Raw genomic sequence first — 12,352 nt, 5'->3', positions numbered from 1 at the left:
GTATAACAACTCGCACAGCTGTGGTGATCTTACTCAGCCTTGTCATTTTACTGTGGATATTTTGCATCATTTTAGCTAGGCTCATACGTTCACATTTGATAACACAACTAAGAGCAGTAAGAAAGGTAGAGGGAGAGAATGAAATGAGGCAATTCATCAAAAGATTTAGAGTTTCAGAGTTTTGCTTTCAAAGACGGTGTACACTACACCCCTTTGTATTTCTTTTAACAGTGCTGCCATAATGATTGAAATACAAATCCTGTGGAAACCCTTGAATGAATGGATCCATAGAGAGCTGCTCTGTGAGGAACATTGCAATTATACAATAACTGAATTCCCCTCTTATGGGAATTAACCTGCAGACACTAAGACACTGCCCCCGTCTACAGACGTTTCCCCTCAGAAACATCAATTTTCCCATTTTCTAATCCTCAAATTGCTACTCATGTCAACTATGAAGATCCACATACAAACTTGCTTGGTTTAGCAAAGACAGCCATTTGGCAAGTCGTGATGCTGGCATGTATGCTCAGATATTGTTCCCTGGGGTTTGGAGGACATGCATTTGGCTTCGGCATTGATGGTGGTAAACAGTGGCCTGGGTGGGTGGTTGTTGGTAGCCGAATTGTTTTGGAAGCAAACTTGTGACCAGGGGGCTGTCAGTTTGAGTCCTGTGAGAATTTCCGGACAGTGAATTAGACACACTCTTGACCTCTTTCAACAACTTTCTGCCGTCACAGTGCTTTTGACCAAAGCAAGAAACCATGGCTGTAGTGGATAGTAACAGGCCTGTATCTGCATGAGTGTACGATGTTACAAGAAAAGAGCAGTTGTGCTCAGCAAACCCTCCCTTGGTAAATACGTAGAGGTTGAAAGGAACACACTTTCATTACCCGGGGTTCTGCACTGCAGCTCCTCTTCTCTAGACAGCTGGGCCAAAAGGTTAGGAAGGCTTGGTGGGGTGGCAGTAATTAGAGATCCAGGGCAACCCGCTTAAAGAAATCGATCTGTATCTGGAAGCACAGCCAGAGACTAGAGAATTTCATTCTTAAACTGCCACAATTAAAATTTTCTTTTACTTGCCTCCTTGTCTGCAGATTTGGATTTATCATTCAATTTGCCACAGCTGAAAATCTAATCAGACCTCTAAAGGCTTTACTCAGATTTGCTTGCATTGCTCCAAGCTCCTTAAAGGGTTGTTGGAAGGTTATGTTTGCTGTGTAAATTGTATAATTTTTTGGAACTGTAGACAGCTGTTGTGTTTAGATGAATATTACTCAGTGGCTACAATGGTTTAACTTTGAGCACTGGGAGGTCTATGTTACTTGGATTTCCATGATTTAAGATAAGATTAAAGTAATAGGACAAGTGGAGGAAGATGTGTTAAGACAAACTTCTCCCAGTGTGTGAATTTGGCATTTATCCAAGTTGCAACCTAAGCTTTACTGAGATTCTAGCACAGATATGTGCACTCCCAGATCAATTTAGAAATCATTAGTTGAAAACATTATTGACCTCTTCCAAGCTGTTCATTGCAGGCTTGAGAGTTTCTGTCTTGGAGCCAGGGAGCTACAAAGTGGATTTTGATCAGCTATCAAGCCTCTCAGCTACATTCATTGCAAAACCTGAATCTTTGATCAGTCTTAATAGTAGTGTCTAGGTCTGGTATGGCAAAACTGTCCTCCAATCTGGCTCGCCACAGATCAAACTGTAATTTTCTCCAAACATCCAGCTGTCCGGCTCACAGATGTGACTACAAAGCAGCCTGGAGCTGTCGTCCACAGCTGTGGAGAGAGGTTTAAAAAAGACGTGGTTCATCTGTCAACGCCTGGTTTCTAGCCAGAAGGGGAGGTTAGGCCCGTCTCCTAATGTTTGTGAGAAACATTTCACAGCCATTTTACTTTCTTTTTTCTGCTAAACTATCAGTCCATCCATTTAACAGTAATTAACTTTGATACTGATTCTGAGTTTGACAGCTGACAAGGAAATTGAGGTTGATATGGGAACTCTGCATTAATGAAGGAACAGGGCTTGATTGTGATTTGAAGAGAGGAACAGAGAGACTCAAAGGCCTATACACAGTTGTAATTTGTTGTACGGCCCTGCAGGCAAACAAAAATGAAATATATTTGTGCATTTGAGGTTCTCTTTATTGAAGCCCTTGGCAACTGTTCTGGTTCTTGGTTATTACCAAGCACTTTTCTTGGTTATTGCTGTCCCACAGGTCATTTTTCAATTAAGGTCAGTAGTGCTGTGATGTCTTTGTACTTAAGATTGTCAATTGGCACCTCTCTTGTCTTTACATTGCGATGGCCATCACTCTATTGCCATCTGTCAAGCTGTTTTTTTTGTTTGTTTTGAATCCCAACAAATCAATGCCAATGCCACCAGATGTTTTGCTAATAATGAGTAACAATTTTTTAATTTACTAGAGTCGGTGATCATCTCAATAGATTATCACCTTAAATAAGAGAGACTTGAACTAGAATTGATTGTAATTGTTGGTGCAGTTAAATTCATAAGTGAAAGAGAGTGAAAGTGAGCCTGGATGGTTTATTTCTCACTTTATGACTGATTTTGGTGCTGATATCATGTCTAAATCCAGGCTCAGGGGCTCAGACACAGAATTCCAGAGGGTCAATACAGATGGACGGCTGTAGTGAAAAGACTGACACTCAATCTTCCTTCTTCTGGATGCCAAACACAAGTGTGGGCACTAATTAGAGGCTCTAAGAAATCATTGAGGGGCGGGGAACCATCGTAACCTGAGGAGAAGCTGTTGTGTGGTGACGAGTTTCATTCGCTGTGCTGGATGCAGCCAAAGCCTGAGGGGTTGAAAGATTTCAGTTTAGCTTTGGTGTGTCGGCTTTTTCACACAACTTCACATGTACTTTCACGTCACCATGCTTTTACTATCATTAACAACCTGCAGCTGTGGCTACAAAACCTTATCACAATTTGTAATCATTTCTCTGATAACCCTTTGTACATTGCATTAAGGATACATTTCATAGCAGTTATGGGAGTTAAATCCTTCATGGACTCGAGGACTTCTTATGTTAGTCAATTTTTATGGAAGAATTAACTGGATGTTGGTTTGTATTTTAATTATTTTCTGGCAACTGTGAGCTAAGTTTAAGGCTCATTATATTTGGTCTTTAATGTATTTTCACATATTACATACATAAATACAAGATTTTAAGATCCTACATCTCCAGATGTTGATGTGGTTCTTGCTGCATCATTGTATACTGATTTAGCAGTTCATATACAGGTGTAGTCTGTGTATTTTCCCAAAAACCTATGTTGGACATCCACCGCATTTTTAAAAAAGTGAGTACACACACTCACACACTCTCTCTCACACACACACATACACACTCAAACTCAAACTTGTGGTATCAGGTTGGGCCATCTGATATGATCCGCAGATGTTTTGTTTTGCCACTGCAGCAGGTGTCAACAGATGTCCCTCCTTCGTACTTGGCCAGATTGACCTCATGTAGAGAGACTGCCCCTCAGTCGGGCGACCTCTGGGTGCAACAGCAATCCGCGTGGAAATGATCTGCTCAGCTGAAGTGTCCCTGAGCAGGTCATTCCCACCCTGCCCCCTCAGGGGGTCACTGGTGTGGCCTCCCTGTAGATGGAGCAGCATGAAAATGGAGCATTTAATTACATGGATCAATAAACTATCACATTATTATGTTGCAACACAGCAATCCAAGGTGTTCAGTCCTTTTAGTGCTGGTGACTGATTAAATTTCTTGAGACTTCCTGTGTCCTTTGACCCCTCGACTTAAAAAGCTTTCACGGGTCATAATTGTCCACCTGTTGATGACAGCGCTTAAAATGTAAGAGAAGGAATGTCGACAGAAGTACTGTACTCTGTTGAATAATTCACATTAGTATTTTCCTTCTTTCTGTCAGAGACAAAACAGTTTGTCTGAGAGCTCTGCTTGCAGTTGTCCGTCACAGTACAGTAAGTACTGGTGAGCCCCCTAGAGGATCGGGGACCAAGTGTATTTTCACTCCCTATGTCTAGCTGTGTTAGTGTAGATTTCTTGACACCATTGGCATAATATAAAACACCAGAATATGATTTAAAACAGATGTCTTGACTAAAAATGCCTCAAGAAAAGAACGCTGAGTATAGATCATGGATATTTTCTTTCCAGCCATAGATGCAGGACAGTGACTTGGGTTTCTCTCCAAGCTGGCCAATAATGACTCTTAATTACACGTCATTACCATCATCATGTATTTTATTTGTGAGTACAGCTCTGTTGTTTTGCTCAAGGGCTCTTCAGCTGGTCATACAGCATTGGCAGCATTGGATGGACACATTGATCAATATTATCTGTGACATTCTGCCATAAGATAGTGTCTAATCTCTGGGCCAGTCATATGTGGAGATAAGCAAAGGCTTTGCAGCTTTGTCCATGCTGTCAATCAACTGTACTGGATTTAAAGAAAAATCTTCAAATGTATAGAGAGAATATCATTAACACTTACAATCAATATACACACGTTGTGCACACATTTTGTTTTCAAATGCATAAACTGCCAAAGACACTACATGCATATGATAAAGATATTGGTATGCACAGCTCACATTGGATCACGCTAAATACCTACAATGAATAAATGATCCTTTACAGAGACTGAACATAGAGTGGAAATGGATATATTGATATATTCTGATCTACTTTATGTATTTAAACATGCATACATTCATTCATCAGTCACATATATGAATCAAATCTTGCTTCCTTTCCTCCCTTATGTAAGCCACCTCTGCAGAGAATTTGGGTGTCAAACCTGTTCTGCTTCCTCTTCAGCCCAACACACAGGAGCATATGCCTGGCAGATTAAATCGCTGCAGAAGGCTCCCACGCAGCCAAATTATTTTTTAATGGTATGGAAGATTCCCATGGCGTGTTTCAGCCTTCTTTTTGCCCGACTGACTGTAAACCCAAAAGCAATAAATATCCTAAGCAGGGTCGGGAATTTACTGCACCTGTAGTAACCACTGCACCGTCTTAATAAGCAACAGATGTTGGAGTGATTGCATCGAACCTGAAACGCATGCACTGAAAAAAGGGAATTCTTTGTTAGGCACAGTTTCATCACCTGGCCAAAGCTGCTTCAACTCTGTTGCTAAGGGGCTCACATTCATTTTGATCAGCAGGTAACACGGCTGAAATTAAAAACAATTTGGATTAAGTGTCACAGTGACTCGGCTGTCGATTACCAGACAGGAAATAGCTGTCGTGAATGGTTACCTGTGATGCATAAGGCTGCTGGGAGAACACAGTGTAGTACTGGACCGATCTTTAGCCCATAATGTGTGAAAATAATCATTTCACCAACTTACTGAGCAAATACAACCCTGTGGCAGTGTAATCTATACCCATTTGATTTCATTTGGGAATTCATTTTTTTTGTTTGTTTCAAGTTTTAGTCAGAACCAATTGAAAGAGAATATACTGGTTATGAGTAATGTGGCCTAAATGTTCCTCATTCTCCAGAAGAAAGCCAGAGCTATGTCCACCTGATGATAAACTCCACAGCTAAGACACATGTAGTAAGATCAGTGAGGCACTGTAATGATATCATGTGAAGAAAGATGAATTTAGTGAGCCTAACAGAAGCCAGAGCGGATGGTTTTCATTCCTCCCATTGCTTTAATATGAGAAACATGCAGCCGTCTGGACAAAGGGGCTGCTCTTATTAGTTAATCTTTGCTTGAAGGCATCTAACATTTATTAATGCATCTGGGTATGTATATGCACATAAGTCTGTGTATGGGGGTGGGGGGGTACCGAATCTACTCTACTGTATGATCATTGTGTAGTCTTCTGTGTATGTTACTATATATATTACTCTTTTAATACTGTTATAATATTTGTTATTATCATCACTAGTAGTAGCAGTAGAATTGATATAGCTATTCAGTGCTATGTCCATGGCTCTCTGCATGCATGCTCCATAATTGTTTTGGCACTGGAAAGGTTAATGTTTAACAGCGTGAATGTTTCACCAACTAACGTGTGAACAAAGCACAATGGCTGCACTGTATAGGCTCCTATTTATTCAGAGTCACTTCCTCCCTTAATAGTCAGCTCTACTTTCCTCACAGAGGAAAAAAGTAGGTCAAGGAAAAGTCATGTTTGAGGTAATTCACTCTAGGGGACCGCTTCTCTGATCATTAGATGACATTGGTTAACCCCAAGAGTGAGGTCATTTTCAAGTCAAAGTTACGCCCAGAATCCGGCTTGAGTGGTAGCGTGTCTGTGCATTTTACAGTACACAGAGGGTAAATCTGAGAGGGAGGATATCAGTGGGAAGGTTGAAAAGAGAGAAGCATGAAAAGACAGTATTGTTTATTAAAAAAAAGATAAAGGAAAGCTTCAGGAAAAAAGGACGGAAGCTGTTTTTTTTTTTTTCTTTTTTTCTGTTTTTTTGACCTTGTGGATTCTGCTTTAATCAAATATTGGTTTTCAGATGATGTGCTCTGAAGGAGCTCACTCTGAAGGAGTTTCTGCTTTGATGCAAGTGAACAAAAGATCCACAGCGAAGAATCACTTGGATAGTTCATTCTTGAGTTTCTTGCGCAAAGACCTGAACAAATGAGGAATGCAAACACATTGTTCCCCCACCTACTGAAATTACTTGTGAAGAGTGTGTAAGGTTTAAGCAGGATATTTGCAGACTTTTTGGATTAAGTATGATTTCATCCATGCAGTACTCTGGACTACCTTTTCATCAGGACCTAATGCTCTTATTCAGGCCTTTTTGTCTTCCTTTTCATCTTTCTCTACAACATCCAGCTCACATTTTCCTTTCAGATTCTCCCTTTAATTACAGTCATAATAAAGATGCATTTCAGTTGATATTTAACAGATTTTCCCATGCAATTATGTACGGAGTGTGCCAGAGAAAAGCAGGCATCTATTTATAATTGTGCAAGTAGATTTTTGTCGATTTTTTTTGTTTGGCCACTTTTATTAATACCATATGTACATGCACTGTCGCACATTCAATACAGTACATTTTGAGTCATATATTGAAGAATCACATATTTTGTTCACATTATTCATTATGTACTTTATGAGCCTGTATGTTAGAGCCCACACTAATGGGGATGTAATTAAAAACATGTCATTGTGATGGAGGGCCAAGCTTTAATAGCATGAAAGCTATCGGCTTGTTTCCTCCTGAGCTGAGCAAATGGATATAAAAACAGTCAATCAAATCTGGTCTGTTGCAGCTACTTGCACCACAGATTAAAAGAGCGATCAGCCGCTTTTTTTCAGTAATTTCTGTAAAGACATCAAAGAAATATTGTCTGCAGGTAGAAAAAGTTTGGTTCATTTTCTTTGAATAGTAACCCTTGAGAAAGGTGTAGTCCTGAACCACAAAATACGGCTTTTCTTTAATCCACTGCTTTATTGTGTATTTTCTGTCTGCAAGGAGTGCATGTATGATTTTGCAAAAAGTGTGATTTGCCAGGAGAAAATGGCCCTTATTTGGTAAGACAGTTTATACTTGAGGCCAAACTCTTCACACAGTTATGAAAGAGCCTGTTCATTGAGAAGTCATGCCTGGGCTTTGTTTTTCTTTGCATCTGGCACAATGTCATTCAGTCTGTTCCCACCTGGCTCGCCACCAAATCCAAATGAAAACATCAAAGTGAATCTGCAATCTCAAGTAATTGTTCTTTCAAAAAGTGTCAGTGATGTTTTATCTGCTGATAGACAGCATCAGTCAGGATGCCAGGAGAGAAAGTGCGGATGACATCAAGGTACATCTTGACAAAAATACTGGTTATAATTGAATCAGTGAAGAGTTGGATGCCTCCCTGTTCACAACAAAAAACTAAATCAAAAGGAAAACTAAAAAAGAAAACGCAGTGATGCCATATCAATTTTTGATATAGGTAGATATTACCGGATGTTAGAAAATGATTATTGTGCTCTGAGAAGTAAATGTGAACAAATATATCTACAGCAACTGGTGTGTATGGGGCTGTAGAAAGAATTATATTCTACATGTAAAGAGTTTGGAGGGCCATTTCTTTTTTTACTCACCTTTTCAAAACCTGAAACTATGGCTCTAGTGGCTGTCCTGTTTCTTACATTCACCAAACACACAAGTTAGTCCTTTTCTCCTGTAATGTTAACAATAAAAACATATAATCATTTGAAAACATGAACAATAAAGCATAAATCTAAACTCTCTGTTGCTTGTCCAAGTACAATATGTAATCTAAGCAGCCAAAATAAATGTGTAAATAAATAGCCACACTAGATATCCATCCTTGGTGCAAATAGTTTTGTTGGCTACAGACACCTGGGTGCAAATAACATCTGCCTATCATTAATGTTGCCAAGTGTGTATTATAGAAGACCCATTTTACAAGTTTCGTGTTTTAAAACTAATCAGCTGGAGATATCAGCTGACTGATGATAATAACATTAAGTAAATTAGCTAGCTAGTGGATCAAATCTGCCAGCGACAGTTGGAATTTCAGCTTGCTTTTGTCTACCACCATCTGAAATCAAGGACACATAGTTTAAAAAGCTAGATCTGTCACTGTTCATCATTGTAAACCACCATATGTGCCATGTGAGAACAGAAAGCATGACAGGCTAAGAAACAGAAAGGTGAACTGTCAATTTTCTTGTTTCTGACTTTAAATGATCAGAATTAGTACTGCTAGAGAAAAACAGACAGTGCCCAGCTGAAATTGGTTTCTTATTTTCTGTGACCACTCCTGTAGACAGATGTGTTGTCCTTGGAACCATCCTGAGAAACTCAGAGTTCCTGTGGAACTGTTATTTGACATTATACAGGGTGAGCACATGGCACAAACTTAACCTCCCAGTGTTTTTGTTTCTATTGCAAGCAAATAACCTCAGAATGAATCACACCGCTGGGTATGAATCACATCCTTAAATCAAATTTATGGCAAAATAAAGAGTAATCAAGCTCAGAATGTGTTTCAAATATAAATTTGACTATACAAGTTGCATTAGGGAAACGGTTACTCATCCGTTTAATGCAGCAACAAACTTGCAGCAGCACACTCCTTCTCTGAGCACATTAAGCCCCTGCTGCTGGTTCCTCTGACGGCGAGACATATTGGATTGGTTTATGAATATTGAATAATCATCATTGGTACAAAAATAAATACCGTACAAACAAATTGAGGGCAGGCAGGGGACAGAGTAAATTTATATGTGTAATCTCTGAGAAAGTCATCCAAATTTCAACACAGCCTGTTGATACTAATAACAGCATGCTGAGCCAGTGTTAGCATATCGTTGAACTGACAATTTTTGTTATGTCAAACAAACTGTGTGTTTACAACTGCTAAATGTTGAATTTTAATATCTAATCATATAAAAATGCTGTGGTGCAATTGCAGGGTTTTCAAATAAGCTCACTCTACATTTTAAATGGTCCTAGAGACAAACCAGAAAGACATTTTTCTTGCTTAAAATGTAGCTTCAGCAGTACAACATTTTATGAAATGTCCTTATTTTGTCATATCAAGAGTCACATGAAAAGATCTATATCAGTTTCAGCCTCAGTACATAGCTCCTTGGTAGCTAGCCTAGCTTCATGAACAAGTCCATTCCAACAACTTGAGAGATTTCTAATGTATGTGCATTGCACATGGAAAACAAAAAAAAGATTTGTAGTGTGTAGTTATCTCACATCTTAAAACTATTTCTTCACAAATCACAGAAATTTGATTGTTTCTGCACACGAAACAAAAAACGAGCTGGTACTAGCATGCAAGCTAACAAGATACAAAATGTAAATCTAAATGTGTTTATGGAAGGCATAACTTTTTTTATCTATCACTCAGTCTGTTTCCTTATACATCCAGTATTTGTGCTAAGCTAGGCTTGACAAAATGAGTATTATAGCACATATAGTATATATTATAGTAGTATAGCCTTATTCTGTAACAATCAATCATTTTAGACTGTGTGGCCGTGGTGATGAATAAGGTGACTGTTCATGACAGTTCTACTGAGGTATTATTAGTTATTTTGAAAATTATATATTGATGCTACATGTAGCCTCTGAAAGCTACTGTAAATTGATTTTGATTGCTTAAAAATTGAAAATGGTATAAATCTGTCTTCTCATGTACTTACATTTGATCCATTATTGTACTAAAAATGGTGCTGTAATCAGAAAGACTTCAGGGTGTTGTCATTGCAATAATCGTGAGGCTCAGGTGGAAGTAGCCTGGCAATTTTTCTCCTGAAGGTGACAGGGCCTGATGGAGCCCTGAGGGACTGAATGACAAGCTTCATCATAGTGATTAAAACCCTGCAGTCGCTGCTCCCAACGGGCATTAATGGCTTTATGAGAGGAGCCTTGTAAAACTCATCAGGCTGTGTTCCCTTATGTTTTTGATTCATGGAGTCATGATAACAACGCACAGTTAAACACAAGACTGTAGATAAAAAGACAGCATACAACTTGCATTAGTTATGTGTAAGTTTGTACAGTATGTTGCATAAATTTATAACCAAAAGGCGTTCAAAGATAAAAGCCAGAAGTAATCATGATTTCCTTCTTTTTTTAACTGAGCACCATGTCCCAGGTTGGTTATGATCTAAATTACAAGCTTAGTGTGTAGTGTGTCTCAACCAAGTCATCTTTACTCAAATTATGCTTATTGATTAATCCTCTGCTATCTGAAAATATTTGATCCAGTCAATTTAATTACTTGATTTATTTGTTCTTTTTGGCCTTTGTTTTAGGAGTGCAAGATTCCCATCAGGAGAAGATCATAACAGTGTCCGGAGAGGGCATGGTCCACAGCCCAGACTTCCCACACACTTATCCCAGGAATACTGCGTTGGCCTGGAGACTAGTGGCACCCAGCAACATGAAGATCCAGCTCACCTTTGATGAGAGGTTTGGTCTGGAGGACCCTGAAGATGGCTTATGCAAGTAAGACCATAGATAGTACTTTGACACTAGTATCTCAGTCAAATAAATACAAGCAGCTCAAAATACATTCATTTTTCCTCATGAAGGAAGATTAAACTTGATTTGGGGACAATGGTCAGTTGGTAATCAGTTGTTCTGACAGACTACACGAAGATACAGGCTGATAGCAGTAGACTGGTGATACTTGGTAATTGGACAAAACAAAATATGGTATAGAGTATTATAATATAACATATTCCATTATTTTGTATGATCCTGTCCTCCTGGCTGGCTTTCTGGTTCAATATAATTTGTGCTAAAGGATTAGCATACACAAACGATATCAGGACACATCATTTTTCCTCTTGACTTATGTGCCAACCTCCAGAAAACTGAGTGTAGTCTTTAAATGGTCTATACAATTCATTTGGAAGGATAAGAAAACTTTTTTCTGTCTAAATGAAAATGTTGTCTTGAATGAATGAAGGATAACCTCCTCCAGCAGTCAGACATAGTAATGTGCAGTGTGCTTGCTAGGCCAGCTCTCATCAGATGTGGTGTTCCCCAGTTGGCATGCCAGATACGTGTTGGTCTGAGAAAAAAGATGTGTCCTGCCTGTGTTGGAGCCCATCTTTAAAGATTTAGAGTCAGAGTTTGGCCATTTGTGAAATTACCTTTGGTCTGCGGTGGCAGCTCGTGAATATTGAAAACCCAGCAGCAGAGTGATTTGTTTCGCCCAAGACACCGCGATGACGTAGTTCAGGCCGGCGTATTTTATTTGATGCAGTCAATATTTTTAGCTGCTCACGTGATTGTTCGAAAGACACATGCGTCACTGTGTGCCCGGCAATACATAAACACATATACATACACTACATCCTTTACTTTACTGAGGAGCTCCCTTTCAATTGCTGCTTGAGTTTGCCTCTGTTTCCATTCAATCTAAATGGGGATTCCAAGCCTCAACAATCGATTTACCCTCTGTGCATTACGCTCAGTGCCCTGCCATCACTATATCACAACTGACTGGTTAGCATGGAGGAGCCCAATCAGGGGAAGGTGGATAAGAGCTGGGAGAGGGTGACCTCACTATTCATTCCTGGAGAGCCCCCTAATGGATGGCAAGGTGAATAACAGCAGCAGTTTTCTACAGAGCTGACCAGGTTTAGATGAGGGACGTGGCAGCACAGGATGAGAAGTGAACTGAAAATAGGAAATTAAAGGAATATGTGGCCATGAGTCAGTATGCCTCTGTTCCAGTGTCAGTTGTTGTGCATTCAATTACACTGATCAGTGAAGTGTTTGCAATTCTGACTCTGATTCTGGTCTGTTAGAGATGGGTTGCAGCTGATTCAATTGTCTAAAGTGCTGTAATGTGCTGCCATCCAGGATT

The 12,352-nt window shown here is 39.4% G+C and overlaps 1 protein-coding gene across 1 annotated transcript in view; it reads left to right on the top strand.

The window, feature by feature from the left end:
* The window catches only part of pdgfc (platelet derived growth factor c), a 45,813-nt gene that overhangs the window by 18,188 nt on the left and 15,273 nt on the right, over positions 1-12,352 (top strand). The window contains exon 2 of the mRNA XM_023397930.2: positions 10,788-10,980. Within this exon, the coding sequence (XP_023253698.1) occupies positions 10,788-10,980 (193 nt within the window). The remainder of the gene's footprint in view (positions 1-10,787; positions 10,981-12,352) is intronic.

Source organism: Seriola lalandi, unplaced genomic scaffold (assembly GCF_002814215.2).
Source record: "Seriola lalandi dorsalis isolate HSWRI2012SDOR001 ecotype SW California unplaced genomic scaffold, Sedor1 jcf7180002054972, whole genome shotgun sequence".
NCBI lineage: Eukaryota > Metazoa > Chordata > Actinopteri > Carangiformes > Carangidae > Seriola > Seriola lalandi.
This window is presented reverse-complemented; position numbering and strand designations above follow the sequence as displayed.